The following is a 19,642-nucleotide window of genomic DNA, read 5'->3' as shown; positions in this document are numbered from 1 at the left end:
GAGAGGGAGACACAGAATCTGAAGCAGGCTCCAGGCTCTGAACTGTCAGCACAGAGCCTGATATGAGGCTTGAACCCATGAACCGTGAGATGACTTGAGCTGAAGTCAGACGCTTAACTGACTGAGCCGCTCAGGCTCCCCTCTTCTTTGTTTTAAGATATAGTAATTAGCCTCAGGTTTCAAAAAGTGTTTACTGGACAAGTCCTATTTACTTAATTCAGATGTGGTAGAAAGCTAACTCCTGTTCTACATGTGCAAAGTTGTAATTTAGTTGAGACAAGGAAAATAGTAATGGAACATTTAAAAATCAGCCCAAAATAAACAGAACAAACGCAGTATGAGTGGAAAAGACAATAATTACCAGGGTTATTCTGAATACTGGAACAGTTAGAAATTCTTTTTGAGAAAGGTACACCTTGAAACAGCTCAGGAATGATGGCAAGACAAGGCAGGGAGGGACATGAGGGCCTGAGTAGAGAAGTCCCTGAGTATCAGGTCACCAATGGGCTTTTGAAACAAAGTAGATGAGGCTTACCTGGGGACACAGGCTGTCAATCTGGGTGGCTGCCATCCGGACTAATTTCACCCCTTCCTCATTGTTGGAAATGGAACAGGCCAAGTTGGCAACCTGGATTGAAAAGGACTTGAGTGAAAATCATGTTGGGGCAAAGGGGAAGTGTACTGTTGCATGACCTTACTCCTTCTCTGGAGTCATCTCTTCCAGGGGAATCCTGCTACAAATAAGGATGCCTTTCAGTGATTTACCAAATATTACTAGTTACTATGCTACATTAGACATTTAGTCCAGAAAAGTAAGGTGCTAATAGCAAATTATTGCTTCAAGATTCTCAAGCACACACAATAATGTATTTTAACTGGGTTGCTTTGATCCATTTTCCTCTGTGGACTGCTCTTGTGACTTATACTCTCACTTGAGCTCCCTAATACTCATCATGAAGTGTGGCCATGATTTTGGCCACACAAGCGCTAAACTCTGACCAGCGAGAGAGACACTGCAGTGCACTTAGGATTTAAAGGAGATTCACAAGAAGTTGAAAATGAAGGCGTTCTACCCCAAGGAACCCATATCTGCCTGTCAGAGTCTGTCAGGAAACTGCTAGTCTACCAGTAGCCCACTCGAGGACTTTCAGGGGGCAGGCAGGTCTGAGAAACAGATAGGAAAGGCTGATATAATCCAGTAGGCAACGATACAGTGTACAACAAATTAGAATATGTGAGTTTAGTAAAAAGGCATTCAGTTTTAATTTTTTTTAAAACATTATACCAGCCAAAACAGCTGCACTGAATTTAAGCTCCCTGGTCAAGCGTTTCAATTTGTATTATTCCTCCTCTTCAAGGAGTGAGAGGTGGTAATACAAGGTCAGATTGATTGGCCAAGGTCAACAGCACACAAAGCTACCATCAGAACACTGATCAGTCCCATCAGACTGATGCCAAGAGGACAAGAGGATGGGGATTAGAAAGGGCAAAGGAGAAGAGAATGGCCACCAGGGCTAGGAGCAGGAGGGCAAGTAGAACAAGTGATTAGCAGACTGAGAATCCCCTGAGCCTTGTGGCCACCTGCCCTTTTGTATCCTGCCACCTCTGCTCTCCAAAACCAGGCGGCCTCTCTACCATGACTTCATGCCCTGGGAGATTAAAATGCAACACACGTGCGGCGTTCCGAATGCAAAAGAAAGCTTAGTCAGACAGTGTGAAGAGCATGGAACTGGAGGTCAGGAGGCTTAACCACTAACTAGTTACAGAGTCACTTCACATTTGGAGGGCTGTTTCCTTATCAGCAAAAGGATATAGGTAGATGGTGATACTAGGAATTCTTACAAAGATTACTTCAGTAAATCATTATCATTGAGAATCCCATTTTGAAGCTTTTAAGGAAGAACACTTTACATCTATTGTAGTGAGAATATGTACTATGAGAAACCACAGATGGAATTTCCAAACGTTAATTATCAGTTTCTTATATTTTATAGTTTATCTTGGATTCTTCAGATAATTTTCACCATTTTACTCAGTTTTCCAAGTACGTCTGTTTGAAAGACAATATACCTTCCTGCATCCATTTATAGGATACTAAATGCCAAGAGGTATGAGGCTTCTTGGAGGCAAAGCAAGAATTACAGGTTCTCCATTTTTTTGTTATATTGTTTCCACTCCATATTTTTATTTATCTTTGTTGTATTTATATTCCAGTGTATTTTATATTCCAAACACCACATGATGTATGTGACATAGAATTGGTGCTCAATACATGTGTTTTGAATTAAAGAGCAGTTTTAATAGTTTTTTATTGCATATATTTGAAATACATCCAAAGACACTCTCAAAGATATAGTTGAGTTACCCCTTTAATCTGACTAGACAAAGTTCATACCACCTTCTAGCAGATATTTACCAACACTATGGTGCTAAACAATGATTCCTATTTTTTGGTCCACTGTTTGCGTCCAGAATGCAGAGCTCCTTGTTCACAGTGGCATGAAAAAAAAAAAAAAAAAAAAAACAACAACTCGGGGTGGTGTGAATTCTCCAGAAAGATGTATACATTTAATTTACAATTCTTTAATCTTCAAGTGATTTCTTCCTAATTCTATTGTTGAACAGCCTTCCATTTTATGAAATGAGGATTTCAGATGGTTTTGTTTTCTCTCTATCATCCTTTCCTGGTGTGTGAGACTTGCAATCACCCTCTTGCACAGCAGTGGACATAAGCTGAAGAGTTTGGCATGTGGCTCTATAGAATGACAACAAGGGAGCCTTAGGGCTGAGAAAAACTAGGCTCCTGAGTGAAGGAGATGCCAACCAATAACTTCTACATGGTGATAACAGACTCTTCCTCGTGTATCTTTTGAAATGGGTCTTCATCCCTTATTTAAATAAACTCTATTATGACTTAGATCTAATATGGGAACCTCATCGCCTGGTTGAATCTAATTAGGGGGAACAGGGCTAGTAACACCTAGAAAAAACGAAGAGCCAACAACCCCGAAAGTCCTTTAATTATTCTCCTTAATTTACTGATCCATAAATCCTGAAGTCTGGCAGCCTCCACTCTGCAATGAGCTCCTGCTGTTTAAGTCCACTTAAAATCAGAATTTTATTTACCTTGTATTATACTCTGAAACATTCTGAAACTATTTCCAACACGATGCTCAGGATTTCACAATTTCCAAAGGCAGGCAGGTTTACATATCTTAAATTGGCCATGGATTCCATCCAAATTCCTGTTTTCCTTAGGCTTCCCTTTCTGCTTCTCACTGGACCCATTGGCATGATGGTGACTCTGAACATGGTTGTAATACACCGTGATTTCTACAACTCTGGCACCAAACACTGAGTTTCCATCTTTGAGGCAGCTCCCAATCATTATTGTATCTTAAAATGCCTGCTCATATCCTAGCAATAGTCCAAGACCACTGTATACACAAAGTAAGTACTTGATTACTTATTTTACCTGTTCTTTAACTACAGGTCTGATGCTATACTAGAAACCCATAAGATAAAATGTCCTATTTTTCAAATCACAAGATTCCCCCCACACACCTTGTTTTTTTTAACCAATTTATCATGATAACCTTTCTAAGGGAGGTGGGGCAGGAAGGGAATGGTAAAGTAGAATTTTTAGACATTTGAAAAAGATTAATATGAGTTAAAGAATAGACAGTAGTTATGCTAAGTGAAATAAGTCATACAGAGGAAGACAGATACCATATGTTTTCACTCTTATGTGGATCCTGAGAAGCTTAACAGAAGACCATGGGGTAGGGGAAGAAAAAAAAAAAAAGGTTAGAGAGGGAGGGAGCCAAAAAATAAGAGACTCTTAAAAACTGAGAATAAACTGAGGGTTGATGGGGGGTGGGAGGGAGGGGAAAGTGGCTGAAGGGCATTGAGGTGGGCACCTGTGGGGATGAGCACTGGGTGTTGTATGGAAACCAATTTGAAAATAAATTTCATATGAAAAAAATAGACAATAGATTAACTGATTACGGTTACCAGGCTGCAACCCAAAAGATGTTGACCAATATGTTTAAATTTAATAAAACCTTGAAACCTGCTTGAGTCAACCAAGCAGGTAACATTTACTGGCTGGCTGTGGCTTCTAATTTTTCCACTCTCGAATTGTTGACAAATTAGCTGAGGCAACAGGAGTCATCTGCCATCATGGAATCTTAGAAAACAATAAAGCATATCATTTATGGTTAGGTGTTGGGCTATTTAGATTGCTTTGGGATTTCTGAAAGGAACCAGATCATGAGTAAAAATGGCATTGCTCCTTGCTTTAGCTAACCATGCTAAATTCCCAACAATCTCTTTGGAAAGGAAACCCTCCTCTATACCTTCTGAGAACAATGAATTTGGGGAAGCCAAAGCTGAAAAGACTGAGCCAAATCTTCTATCTTTGACTTAGTGTCTCAAAAACCAGTTATCTTGAGGAAAAGGAGGAAGCTTAGCAGCCATCACTAAATTGTGTGCTGCTAACTACAAGGGCCTTAGGAGTTCAGAGAAAAGAACAATCAGTAGTCCTGGGAGGGAATCAGTCAGCACATCATGGAGAGGTAGGATATCCATCTTGTAACACTTCTCTTCTGACTGCCTAATTAGTATAATTTTCAGGATTCTCAAAGATTATGATATTTTGCTCTTCTGGAGGCACACTGTGTAAACAGGTTAAACAAACAATGATATCACCAGCAAGATTAGAAAGATAAGAAGTCAGCAAGGGGAAGTGATACAGATTCCCTTAAGAAAGTAACTTGCTTCTTGGGAGTGCCTGGGTGGCTCAGTCCCTTAACCACCCAACTCTTTTTTTTTTTTTTTCAATATATGAAGTTTATTGTCAAATTGGTTTCCATACAACACCCAGTGCTCATCCCAAAAGGTGCCCTCCTCAATACCCATCACCCACCCTCCCCTCCTTCCCACCCCCCATCAACCCTCAGTTTGTTCTCAGTTTTTAAGAGTCTCTTATGCTTTGGCTCTCTCCTACTCCAACCTCTTTCTTTTTTTCCTTCCCCTTCCCCATGGATTTCTGTTAAGTTTCTCAGGACCACATAAGAGTGAAACCATATGGTATCTGTCTTTCTCTGTATGGCTTATTTCACTTAGCATAACACTCTCCAGTTCCATCCATATTGCTACAAAGGGCCATATTTCATTCTTTCTCATTGCCACGTAGTACTCCATTATGTATATAAACCACAATTTCTTTATCCATTCATCAGTTGATGAACATTTAGGCTCTTTCCATAATTTGGCTATTGTTGAGAGTGCCGCTATAAACATTGGGGTACAAGTGCCCCTATGCATCAGTACTCCTGTATCCCTTGGGTAAATTCCTAGCAGTGCTATTGCTGGGTCATAGGGTAGGTCTATTTTTAATTTTTTGAGGGACCTCCACACTGTTTTCCAGACTGGCTGCACCAATTTGCATTCCCACCAACAGTGCAAGAGGGTTCCTGTTTCTCCACATCCTCTCCAGCATCTATAGTCTCCTGATTTGTTCATTTTGGCCTCTCTGACTGGCATGAGGTGATATCTGAGTGTGGTTTTGATTTGTATTTCCCTGATAAGGAGCGACGTTGAGCATCTTTTCATCTGCCTTTTGGCCATCTGGATGTCTTCTTTAGAGAAGTGTCTCTTCATGTTTTCTGCCCATTTCTTCACTGGGTTATTTGTTTTTTGGGTGTGGAGTTTGGTGAGCTCTTTAGATTTTGGATTTTGCCCTTTGTCCGATATGTCATTTGCAAATATCTTTTCCCATTCCGTTGGTTGCCTTTTAGTTTTGTTGGTTGTTTCCTTTGCTGTGCAGAAGTTTTTTATCTTCATAAGGTCCCAGTAGTTCACTTTTGCTTTTAATTCCCTTGCCTTTGGGGATGTGTCGAGTAAGAAATTGCTACTGCTGAGGTCAGAGAGGTCTTTTCCTGCTTTCTCCTCTAGGGTTTTGATGGTTTCTTGTCTCACATTCAAGTCCTTTATCCATTTTGAGTTTATTTTTGTGAATGGTGTGAGAAAGTGGTCTAGTTTCAATCTTCTGCATGTTGCTGTCCAGTTCTCCCAGCACCATTTGTTAAAGAGACTGTCTTTTTTCCATTGGATGTTCTTTCCTGCTTTGTCAAAGATGAGTTGGCCATACATTTGTGGGTCTAGTTCTGGGGTTTCTATTCTATTCCATTGGTCTATGTGTCTGTTTTTGTGCCAATACCATGCTGTCTTGATGATTACAGCTTTGTATTAGAGGCTAAAGTCTGGGATTGTGATGTCTCCTGCTTTGGTCTTCTTCAAAATTACTTTGGCTATTCAGGGCCTTTTGTGGTTCCATATGAATTTTGGGATTGCTTGTTCTAGTTTTGAGAAGAATGCTGGTGCAACTTTGATTGGGATTGCATTGAATGTGTAGATAGCTTTGGGAGCACCCAACTCTTGACTTCACCTCAGGTCATGATCTCATGGTTCTTAAGTTTAAGTCCTTCATTGGGCTGTGCACTGACAGCATGAAGCCTGCTTAGGATTCTGTCTCCCTCTCTTGGTGCCCCTCCCCTGCTTGCTCTCTCAAAAAATAAATTAAAAAAATTAAAAAAAAATTAAGTTTATTTATATATTTTGAGAAAGATAGAGAGAAAGTGGGGGGGGGGGCAAAGAGAGGGACAGAGAGAATTCCAAGCAGGCTCTGCACTGGCAGCATGGAGACCCATGCAGGGCCTGAACTCACAAACCATGAGATCACGACCTCAGCTGAAACCAAGAGTTGGACGTTTAACTGACCGAGCCACTCAGGCACCACTAAAAATTTTTTAAAAAGAAAGTAACTTGCTCCTTGAACTGCATTTGTACCATTGGCATCCACTCCCTAGCCTTTTAATAATAAACACAGTTGGCCAGAAGCAGATATTCCAGAGACGATGATGGCAGAGTTAAAATTGACAAATCATAAATGCTTAGAGCCCTCACAAAAATATACTGTGATCATTTAAAATGCACAATGTTTTCCATTACCAAACAACAAAACAAAAAACAAAAACCCACACAGTTCAAATCTCCAAACAAACAGCCCATCATGGCTGTGAAATTTGGTTTTGTGTAGACATCACTACCCAAAGTAGCTCCATCTCAAAAATGCCATAGACTTGTCTGAACATTTACAAGTAAAGCCAAAATGCCTGGAAGGCTGAGCTTTAATTAAACATTAAAAACCTCTGCTAATAAAGTATTTAGGCATTTAACTCCAAAGTGATACGAGGTGCATCAGAAAGACGAGAACATTTTCTTCTTTTCTAGTCCTGGAAACCAAATTACATTTTTTAATATTCGTAATTCCGTTCAACTCCAAACACCAGCACATATTCAGTGCATTCAACCCCCAAAACACTTTATCATTTCATTAATTTTTACAGCTTCAGGTATCATTGTGGTGTTTTAAGAAGAGCATACTATTGAAATAAAGTAGAATAGCAATTTGGAGGTTTATAAAGTGCTTGTTCCTCATGTTAATATTGGTTCATCATTGTAAATTTGAGCACAAAATGAACTTATTTACTACTAAAAGGGAATTTATGGCATGTCTAGTCACCACAGTCACCTATCCATATAAAACCATAAAGAGATGATGCCACAAATTCCACACCAGCTGTTGTTCTCTAGAACACTCAGGGGAGTGAAGGGTGCTATGGTCTCGGTCTGAAGATTTACTTAGTTATCTACACTGATAAGATCAGCACACAAACGGCATTAAAATATATGTGCCTAGCTTGTATAGAATTTGTAGGTTTCTACAGAATATGCCTCTTATGTTACAGATGGGGTTTTATAATTCAAGAAGAGACAAGATGATACCCTTGCCTGAAATGTGAGAGGAAAGACAGAAGGAGCTGATATTAAGACAGAGGGATTTGACCTTAAGAGGATGATGGACTTCAACAGACATGGACATCTGAGCATATTTCATGGCCACCTTCACAATTTGATTTGAGAAGAGCTTGAAAGGTCTGGATGTCCCAGAACATGTTTGTTTCATGCTGAGATGTCATGGAATCCTTTTAAAATGCAGCTGCTTCGGGCTGAGATGAGTTTATCAACTTCACTGCTAGTAACTTAAGTTCTGAAGGTTAGAGGGCACAGCCAGCAGGGATAATGTGATCAGGGAAGAATGGCAAAGGAGAGGGTGGCAGCTGGGGGACAGCAAGACAACACTGCGGGGGGGGGGGGGGGCAGAAGGAAGTAAGAAGTACTTTTATGCTCCTGTCTTTAATGACCCCTCTAAAGCATCTGGAACTCTTGATTATTCTATACATTTTAATTTTTAATATCATACAACGGTCAGGATCTTGGGCTATGCAGTTGGGCAGCTTGGGGTTTGTATCTTGACTCTTGTCCTTCCTTGCTGAGCAGGGTACTTTACCTCTGTAAGCCTCGATTTTCTCAACTATAAAATAGAACTATAAAGTAACAAAAAAGTGGCAATAAGGTTGAAATGAAACATGACTAGAGTACTTAAGTCAACTTGGTTGAGCATCCAACTCTTGATTTTGGCTCAGGTCATGATCCCAAGGTTGTGGGATCGAGCCCCAAGTTGGGCTTCACATTGAATGTGGAGCCTGCTTAAGATTCTCCCCCTCTCCCGCTCTGTCTCTCTCTCTCTCTCTCTCTTCCTCTGCCACTCTCCCGTGTGCTCTGTCTCTCAAATAAAAATAAAAAAAAATTAAGTTTTTATTGTTAATATTACTACATAGGAAGTAACAGAGGCAGTGATAGAAAATAAAGGGATGTCTACTTTACATATGATCAATCATACAATTTATCCTTTCATTACGCATAATTTCATTAAAGTTGCGATCTCCACTTGCGTCTTGCTCACTGCTTATATCACAAATATTTTCCAGATTCTCTATATACCTGTAATTATTTTTTTAATAATTAGTAAGATTCTTGAATGTTTTTGCTTCATTATTTGGTAAGTCAATTCCCTTTAAAAAGGGAATTTATTTAAAGGAGTTTCCAGTGTTTGCTTTTACCAAAAACAAAGTAGCATACATACGTCTTTACGCATCCAGTTTTTGCTCCCGTCAGAAGTGGACTTTCTGGGTCAAGCAAACTGTTCCAGCCCTTGCTTACATGTGGCCATAATGCTTGCCGAAAGCCCCCTAACAACAAATGAATTGCTAATTCTCCAATGTCACTAGCATCAAATCCCACACTCTGACACTGTTTCTTCTTGCCTTCTCAGCCATAACCACATCATCTGAACACCTTTCCAACCTTCATTCTACAAATCAGTCATATTCTACCAGTATAAATCAGCATTGCTTAAAAAGTCACTTTACTGGCCACCTGGGTGGCTCAGTTGGTTAAGCGTCCAACTTGCGCTCTGGTAAAAGTCACTTTACTGGCTTCCGCTCTGGTCATGATCTCAGCTTGTGAATTCAAGCCCCGCATTGGGGTCTCTGCTTTCAACACAGAGCCCACTTCAGATCCTTTGTCCCCATCTCTCTCTGCCACTCCCTACTTGCACTCTCTCTCAAAAATAAATAAACATTAAAAAAAAAAAAGCCACATCATGTTTTCTCAGTGAGACTGTGAATTCTTGTAGGACAGAAGACTTCACTACACCTAGCACATAGCTGGGATCACAGATACTCAATTCCATTTTTTTCATTTACCAAATCCCCCAGGTTCCCTCCATATGTATAAAGCAGAGGACTATTCAACTTGTCATAACCTGGTCATAGCTAGAAGGGCCCCAAGTTCTAGGATCTGATATTGGGAACAAGTGGATGTTCTCTGTGCCATCCTTTTTGCAGCTTATCAAATCAGCATTGAGCAGTTAATACTAAATGAAACTTGTACAAAATCCTGCCACATGATGCTAGGCAGCGATTTCTTCCCAACCCCACCACACTTCGTATCCTGGCCTAGGCTTCTAATCTATTAGAACACAAATCTGCATTCCTAGGGCTCCTTGGGGATACAGAACAGCACTTTTGTCTGTGTTCTTAGGTACATATACCACTTGAAAATGCTGTTTGCATGCCTCTGCCCAAATTAAAGTGATCAGTCTGCCCTGTTGACTTTAATGGAGGTAATCACCAGTTCACATTCATGAACAAATTGATGTGCTTGCTTCATAGCTGAATCATCAGCATAAATCTATACCTTTCATATATAAAAACCTCAGTGGCTTAAAATAATGCAATAAAATATAACCTAATGCCTTCTTGATGCCTGTTCATCAATAATGTGTGGCTATGTGAAGAGGAGAGGAGAGATTTAGAATATGGTATCTAAAATCATGCAGTGAATATAATGTCATTTTAATTACTGAAGGCCTCCTGGGATTCTGTTTTCTCCATCCTTTCATTGAGGAAATGAATTATTATTTTCACTGTTATTTGGTTTTTCAGAGTCCCATGTAATAAATGCAATCTTAACTGATTTCCAAGTGAATAGAACATGTTGACCTTCATATATGTAAGATGACTCCCTCAGGGGGCCCAGAGCCCCAGGATCTATCTCTGGCAGTGGAGACTTTTAGCAGAAGCCCACGAATTTTTCAAAAGATCTAGATGAATAAACAAGTGCATCTACTCTGTATAGCCTGGTCATACATTTTAAGATGACAAGTGAAGTGTGGAATCAAGGCCATAACCACAGTGCAGAGGGAATCTATCCAAGCCAATACTGAATGTGTGACTTCAGCCCCCTTTGCACAAAATTCCAACTTGAAAAGAGAGAAGTCCCTACTTCTACTTTATGCCTCAGGGTTTTTTTTTGTTTGTTTGTTTGTTTGTTTGTTTTTTTGTTTTTGAGGGGTGGGGGGATAGGGGGCAGTGGTGAAGATGCCTCCATCAGTTAAATTGTTAGTAATTGGCCAAAGCTTAATTCATGGTCCACATGTCTCTGAAGACTTCCCATTCACACCAGCGAATAGATCACTCTTCTGAATGTCTTCAGGATTACTGCCTGCACCACTAGTGATGACTTACCACATACCATTGTTTTATTCATGACTTGTGATACGTGCAGATGGGTAGATAATTACATACATGCAGAATTAAATATGCAGACATACAGATATCATGCATCTTCAATTAAAATTTAACCTTCTTTAGAATGGTTGTGTTTTATTCATCTTTATGGTCCCTACAGCTCCCTGTACAAGATCTTTCACACAGCAGATATAAATGTAGTTCCAAGGGGTGCCTGGGTGGCTCAGTCGGTTAAGTGTCTGACTTCAGCTCATGTCATGATGTCACGGTTCATGCGTTTGAGCCCCACGTCAGGCTCTGTGCTGAACTCTTGCTCAGAGCCTGGAGTCTGCTTCAGATTCTGTGTCTCCTTCTCTCTCTGCCCCTTTTCCACTTGTGCTCTGTCTCACTCTCTCAAAAAATAAATAAATGTTAAAAAAAAAAAAACAAAAAAAAAAACAAAGGAGGGATGCCCCTCTCATTTAAATGTAGTTCCAAGGCAGCTTCCCTATCCTGGATGTTTTCCTACCTTCTTCCCTACCTGTACCCACCTCAAATGAGGCCTATTCCCTCTTATCACAGCTTACCCAAGAAAAGGATGCTATTGATTAATCAAAGTAACTATCCACTCAGGTAATTATTTTCTCCTCCTAGAGAAAATATAATATTCTCTAATATATTCCTCCTACTATAACACCTTAACCCAATTAAGATGTTCAGGTCCTTAAGAATTTAAGGAAAAATGTCCATTGTAGAAACTTCAGGGCCCCTGTGCAAGCTGTTGGAGAAATATGTAAGGACAATGACCTTTCTTTAAGCTCTGTAATATTTATCTAAAATTTCTTCTGTCTTTCCTTTCTCTGATCACCTCTTTTGGTAAATCAAGTAGTATTGGAGCACATCCTACCCATTCACTTATATATGCTCCATGACTGCTTTTTTACTATAAGGGCAGAGTTGAGTAGTTACAACAGAGTCCACATACACACAAGCCATGAATATTTCCTATCTAGACCTTTACAAAAGAAGATTGCAAACTCCTGATTTAGATGAAAACTTGGGCTGAATCAACCAGCTAATTTTGTTAGACCTGCCAAATATGCCAAAGCATCTGCATAGCAGGAAATGGCAAAGGCATGATATTTATGACACAAGTGCAATTAAGAAAATCAAGTAGATCAGGGAGGGGCTCACATTCTTAGCCTACAAAACCATGTGCCCCTCCCAGATCTACTTAACAGTAAGTTTTGAGACAAAAGAAAGAAAAAAAAAGGGATAGGGGGGAGACAGGAGAGCTGAGAGTTGGACAGTAGTGGGACACCTGGAAGGACCTCAAGGATGTTGTCCACTGCCCCCAAGCATTTACACAAGTGGTTTGCTGGTAAATAGAGTCAAGAGAAGCAAGTAAGAGTCAATAATTCCATGTGGCTTATCTCATAGCATAGCCTCCTCAACCACCCTTTCCTGAAACAGGAGGATCACTCTCCATTCTTTGGGTTTCTTTGAATTAGCCAAGATGGTCAATTTGCATCCGTCTTGGATATCCACTTTGCCTTTCATTACCCCCCCCACTCTACCCACCCCTTGGGCTTCAGCAGTCTGCACAGTGAACTCAACACAAAGACCTAGAGTATAGCTAACAGAAGGTACTGGACCCCCAATATCTCTTTGGCAAAAGCCTGTGCCTGGTCACTGCAATGGGCATTGTTCTGAGGAAGATTCCTGGAAACCTGTCTTATTATAGCGTTAGAGGGCTCTAAGTAGACTAGAGCAATGGGGTATGGGAGATAACTGGACTCCAGTACTGAGCCACACAAGGGAAGAAACTGAAGAAACGACCTTCAAAGAAGCTCCAACTCTTAACAGCCATATATTTCCAGACCTCAGGCACCTATACATACATTCTTTCTTTTCATTGCCTCCTGGAACCTTTCCAGGCTTGGTCCCTCAAACCTGCTTGCTCCATCTCATCTGTACTTGATTGCCAGCTTTTCCTTTCTTCATTTCACACCTCTTATTATTTAAATTTTCTCCCCATTCTCTTATCAAGTTTCAGTTCTCCCCTTGGTCTGTCTCTAAGCTTGTGTGAGTACAGAATACAGCTCCCCTTTTCCAGGGCTTTCCCCTAGGGACAAGCTCACCCATTGCCATGCCCAGACTAGATGGTAGTCCAGGTCCCTCAGGTACCAGGGAAGGGACAGAGCTGTCAGTGTCTGCTGCATTGCAGGCTTATAAGACAATGTCAACAAAGCCAACCACATGTAGCAGCCCTCAGACTCTCCAATACCCTGACACATGTGTTCATTCTCATCCCAGTTCTGCTCTCTTTACCTTCTTTCATACTCTTGTTCTTGCTACAAGTTCTCCTTTGCTTAATACCCGTGAGTGCTTTTACCTAGCTAACTAACATCTTTTTACCAGGGGACACCCTCTCACTTTCATCCTTACCTATAGTCTTTATAGCTCTTCTCTGCAAGACACACACACAGCCAGCCAAAGTCTCCTGATTTCATTGATAACCGATGCTTTTACAAATCTCTTCCAAGCTAGAAACTCCCTTGTTGAGTGCTCCACAGCGCCTTCCTTCAATGGGCCACAAGCCCCTACTGATGCGTGCAAATGTACCAGTGCCTTGCTCATCTCTGAAATCTGACACACATCCATGCTGCTCAAAGATCAGAGCAGAGCTGTGCCAGAGAGTAAGCAGCAGAGTTACTCCAGATCACCTGGGAGCTGTGTCAGAATAGGCTCTGCCACATGGAACTCCTGTTCTTCTTAGGTGACCTTCAAGTAGCCACTTCCACCTTGTTGGGCAACAGATGTGGTCATCATACTTCAGAACCATCACCCGATTTGGACCCCAGATATATCCTGGTTTCATCAGCAGTCCCTCAAGAGACCATGGCCAGGTCTAGATGGAAGGAATAGCTGTGTCTGCAAAAGCTCATGTCAACCCCCAGCCATGATTATGTTCATAACCAATGCTCATAGGAACAGGCTGAGCCCCACAATGCCCTTCAAATGTGCCTCGGCTTGGCAACTTCCTACAAAGAACCATTTTGCTGTCATCCTCAGTGGGTCACTTTTTTTCCCTCCTAGCTGAATCAGTCGTCCGAGTGAATGGCCAGTCAGCCTGACCTTTCAATTTGCTGTGTGAAATAAAGCTAAAGATGGTATTCTGACTAATAGTCCCAGAGAGAGGCAAGGAATGAGGAAATTCTATACATCTTGTTTCTGTTTAGCTTTGTGCTCTCCAGGCTAGCTGTTTAACTGTGGCCTTTTGCCTGGAATGAGCTTTGCATTTTTTCCCATGGGATCCAGGTATAGCGAGGACACTTGTTGTGGGAACACCAATAATATTGTGTGTGCACATAGAGGAAGGGAGAGAAAGAGAGTTATATAGATGTTTGAGGGTTTTCATCAACATAAATGCTCTTACCTAAGAAAGCTATAATTACAATTATTATTTTAACATTCTCTGAAGTCTGAGTAAATTTCTAACTTTTAAATGGCTTCATACCCATGATTTCATGACACAATATTATGTAGACAGAGATGTATATTTTTTAGTTGGCATTATTTACTGATGAAATAGCAGTAACAAACTATGCCCATAAGCCAAATATAACCAGTGGTTTGTTTCCATATGATCTTCGAGCTAAGAATGGTTTTTAGATTTAAAAAGGGTCGTTAAATGCACACACCTCAACACCAAACAAATAATTAGATTAAAAAGAGGCAGAGAACTTGGAAATTTTTCTAAAAAAGACATAAAGATGGCCAACAGACACATTAAAAGACATTCAACATCACTAATCATCAGAGAAATGCAAATAAAACAATGAGACACCACCTTACCCCAGTCAGAATGGCTGGTATCAAGAAGACAAGAAATAAGTTTTGATGGGGATGTAGAAAAAAGGGAACCCTCATGCACTGTTGGTGGGAATGTAAATTGGTGCAGCCACTTTGGAAAACAGTCAGGAGGTTCCTCAAAAAACTAAAAATAGAAATACCACAGGATCCAGTAATTCCACTACTGGGTATTTACCCAAAGAGAAATGAAAATACTAATTCAAAACTATGTATGCACTCTGTGTTCATTGCAACATTATTTATAATAGCCAGATATGGAAGCAACCTAAAGGTGCATCCATAGATGAATGGATAAAGATGTGATACATACACACACCCATACACGATGAAATATTACTCAGTCATAGAAAAGAATATCTTGCCACTTATGACATGGACAGACCTAGAGGGTATTATGCTAAGTGAAATAAGTCAGCCAGAGAAAGAGAATTACTGTGTGATTTCACGTGTATGGTGTAGAATCTAAAAAACAAAACAAATGAACAGACAGACACTTAAATACAGAGAACTGGTGGTTTCCAGAGGGGAAATAGGGTGGGGGATAAAATAGATGAAGGAAATTAAGAAGTAGAAACTTCCAGTTATAAAATAAATAAGTCATGCAGTTGAAAAGTACAGAATAAGAAAGAGAGTCAGTAATATTGTAATAACATTGCATGGTGACAGATGGTGACTATACTTATCATGGTGAGCACTGAGTAATGTGCAAAATTGTTGAATCACTATATTGTACACCTGAAACTAAGATAACATTGTATGCCAATTGTACTTCAATAAAACACACACAGAAGAATAATGTAAGACCCAATGTGACCCCTAAAGCCTAAAGTATTTAGCACTTTGAATAAAAGTCTGCTAACCCCTTGAGTATGGTACAGTTATAAATATGAAGACTTTTCTGGTGTCTGTCTGCTTACAGACCAGGAAATGAGTTGTTCCAAGTGCTTCAGTACTAGATGTCCTTGCCTCTGTTCAACGAAGCTGTCTATGCTTATACCAGAAAAGAGCTTGGGAAAATGTTCTTCAAAGGCAAGGATCTTTTTATTCCTCATCCCTTTATATTTATTTACCTAAACCCTATTACATCATTCATCACTTCACCAGATATAGCTCCTCTAAAGATCCAGTATATCCTCAGGGACTAAAAGCTGCTAAGTTTAAGAATGTTGCAAAGAATATGTCCAAGATTTTAAAGAAAATTCACAAAGAATCAGTGCAAAAATCATGTTGGAGGCAATATCTCTAGAATATGGGCAAAACTCCCAAAGTGTCCACTTTGAAGAAAAAAGCATTCTTTTGGATAAATATGTTGCATGTGGAGGGTACACCTTGTATGTACCAGGACATTTAAGATCCATAAGAATGCCAAAAAATGCCATTCTTTGGCATGGACTCTGACTCACTGTTTGAGAGTGATACAATATGGGGAAGAAAGAGCTTTGCTACTCAAAGCGTTGTCCACAGGCAAGTAGAAGAGCCATCCCCTGGAGGGGGGTGGGGGGTATAGTTAGAAAACCAGAATTTTGAGTTTGTCCTATACCTACTGAATCACAGCCCATACCCAGGCACATTGTAGTTCAAAAAGTATTGGCATAATGCAACCAAAATCAGATGTGAAACTCGGTAGTTCTTCCAGGTGGGCAAGTGAGTTAAGTTGGCATGTCCTCCTCTATAAGATAGATAGGATGCCTAACTTTCATCATAAGGATAATGGTTACCAAGGTGTCAAATAGTGTTCCACAAAAGGTTAACTCCTGTTTTATGATTAAGGGAGCTACTACAAGGCAGTAAATACTAAAGCATGATGGGAAAAGCGACTTGATAGAAGATGTTTGACACAAAAATTGAGTCTCTGCTCTTTTTAGCAAGTGATTTGACACTGGCTATAGGAAGAAAATGACCAATTCATATAGGAATAACGATGCATGACTCAGAAAGGATTTTAGAGATCTTCTAATCCAATGGTTCTAGTCTTAGATGCATATTAGAATCATCTAGAATTTAAAAAAATTCCAATGTCCAGGCTGTACCACAGAGATTTTAGAGTGGGGCTTACAAAAAAGATTTTTATTTTTTAATCCCCTAGATGATTCAAGTTGTAAAACTAAGGTTGAAAATTACTGATTTATCCAAACAAACTCTTATTCCCTTTCTCATGTGCGTCATCTCCATCAATTTTACCAAAAAGAATATTTATTCTAAAGGTCTTAGAAAACTTTCCCTTGGTCATGCAGTTAAGTTGCTATAAAACAGAGGCCAGGATTCAGGTCTCTCGATTTCTGTCATTTTTAACTTTGGATGCACATTGAAAACTCCCAAGAAGCATTAACAAAAAATTTGATACCTGGGACCTACTCTCACAGATTCTGATATACTTGTTCTTAGATGTGGACTAAGCATTTCACCAGAGGAGATTTTGATTCTCGAAGTCTGCAAAGGGCCTGACAATTCCTGCCTCTGAAAGATTCCTCAGGTAGTACCTAAGATAAGGCAAATTTCAGATAAAACTGATATAATCTATGGCTAGTATCAGCATCACCTGAGAATTCATTAGAAATGTACATTTTCAAAGTCCCCCACCCCCAGACCTGCTAAATCAGAAATAAGAGTGGGGCCCAACCTTGCCCAATCTTCCAATCTCTAGCCAACAGAAATTTTCCCAACATTGTACCTGTTCTGCTTTCTTGGGAAAACAAACAAACAAACGTATATATATAATAGAATGTAATATATATGTATTATATATATATATATCCAAATCATCACTTTTTTATCTATAGAAGTAAGCCATTTGAGAGTTGTTTGTTTTTTTTTTTTAACACTTTTAATTAGAGATGCCTAACTGCTATCATTATTCATGAATATTCTGGGTGGGAGTGAAAACCTGTGATGTAACACTCAAAGTACTTTCCTGGGCCTTCAGGGTGGTGAAGCCAACTGGGTCATTGCTCGTTTTTCCACTGAAATGCAGATGTGCGCACACACAATGACCACCTTTTATTATCTGCTCCCTGTCCCCCTAATGTTATACAAGTGACAAGATGAGGCTAAAAGTCCATGTAGTTCTTTATCTCCAGGATTCTTAGGGGAGTTGACGTTCAAGGGATTCCTGGATACTTGTATGGTGCTTAAGACTCTTTCAGAATTACTTTCTCACTCAATGCTCACAACAACTGAAATAACAAGAGTTGGAATATGCATTAATTGTCCACTTTCTTAGGAAGCTTCATGTGTATTTTCTCTTTATATAAAACACTGAGAGGTAGGTACTGTTATTATCATTCCCATATTATAGATGAGCAAATACAGGCAAAGTGGTTCAGTAGCTTCTCAAGGTCATACAACAATAAGCAGAAAGGTCAAGTTTGAACTCCAGACTAACTCCAAAGCTTATTCTCCAAACCCCTACAGGATGCTTACTTATTACTCACCACAAACCTCAAAATCAGGCTGTAATTTATTTCACTTTACAGATGACAAACCACAAGGTAAGATAGGGTAAGTAGCTTGCCTGGATCATACAACCTAGTAAGTGCAGAGCCAGGATTTGAACCTAGAGTCTGTTTCCAGGCCCCGTGTGTGTATATAATATATATACACACAAAATATTAATACTATATACAGCACTATTGCACCTCCTGTAACCCTGCCAGTGGGCAAGGCAGTCATTGTCTTCATAGAGAATGAAGAGCCAACGAGGTAGCCTCCCATCTTTAACTTAAAGTCAGTTTCTTAAGAGGAATTTAGGAAAAGCTGACATAGTAAGGGAGATAAATGCCCCCCTAGAGTAAAACGTTTAGTAGGAAATATGCTTTCCAAGGAACAGGCTACAATAGGAGAGAGAACACAAAGCACAAAGGAGGCAATTGGATATTGACAGTAGACAGCAGATTGGAGAAGAGAGACTGCAAAGTCAGGCCCAGTTGCTACAAGTCTTTTTTTTTTTTTTTTTCCTTTCTTTCTTTTCTGAGGCCAGTCTTGTTTCTGAGGTTTACCCAGACACAAGGGCTGTCAGATTCAGATTGCCCTAACTTGACCAGGTTATTATTTTCCCCCTTACCTCACAAACATGAGGGGGTAGCATGAATGCAGTTCATTCAGATTGGAAAAGGCATTGACCAATCCAGTCCCCAAACAAAGCCTTTGAGGACCTGCCTTGCCGGTTTCCAGCTCTCAGGCAAGGACACTTCTGTGAGCGCACTGAGCTCATCTTGCCAAGACAGGCAGGAGAGGGTTCCCAAGTGGGGGTTCCAAAGCAAAATTCAGCCTGAAAGCATATCTTTGTCTAGCTCCCTGTCTCATGACTCTCTAAGTAAAAAGAAAGAAGATGATAAAACTTGCCCTCAAAGAAAATCCAGCTGTGTAATTCTGTCCCAGGCCAACCAGGGACCACCAGAAAGGGTGTTAATGAGAGAACACTGCTTGGCTCTGGCTCCATTCATTCACTCACTCAACATAATGAATCACTATGGTAGGCTCTATGAAGTCCAGCAAAAGGAAGCAACATCATCTCTGCCTTCACAGAACCTCCAATGTCATGAGATAGGCCAGGGGAGAAAGGAGCAAATACAGTGAAATATAAAATGTGCTGCAGTAGAAGTCATGTCAGCTGGAGTGGAGGAGGGGAGAGGGCTTGTAGGGGCAGGGTTTTCCAGGGGTTGCTTCAATGATACAAGTCCAAAGTCAGGCATATGGCAGATCTTAAGGTGGAGGAGAAGGTAAGGTCAAAACTAGAGAATGGGAGCACAGCAAGGGCATTCCAGGGAGAAAAAAATAATGTGAGCCAG

At 40.2% G+C, this 19,642-nt stretch overlaps 1 protein-coding gene across 5 annotated transcripts in view; it reads right to left on the bottom strand.

Annotated features, from left to right (window-relative positions):
* Positions 1–19,642, bottom strand: part of CTNNA2 (catenin alpha 2) — a 1,099,255-nt gene that overhangs the window by 115,585 nt on the left and 964,028 nt on the right. For all 5 annotated transcript variants that reach the window (XM_019443126.2, XM_019443134.2, XM_019443137.2 and 2 more), the window contains one exon: positions 536–628. In XM_019443126.2, coding sequence (XP_019298671.1) covers positions 536–628 — 93 coding nt within the window. The remainder of the gene's footprint in view (positions 1–535; positions 629–19,642) is intronic.

The sequence above is a fragment of the Panthera pardus genome, unplaced genomic scaffold (assembly GCF_024362965.1).
Source record: "Panthera pardus isolate Hobbes unplaced genomic scaffold, ASM2436296v1 HiC_scaffold_25, whole genome shotgun sequence".
Taxonomy (NCBI): Eukaryota; Metazoa; Chordata; class Mammalia; order Carnivora; family Felidae; genus Panthera; species Panthera pardus.
The sequence above is the reverse complement of the archived record's forward strand: the minus strand, read 5'-3'. Positions and strand labels throughout refer to the sequence as shown.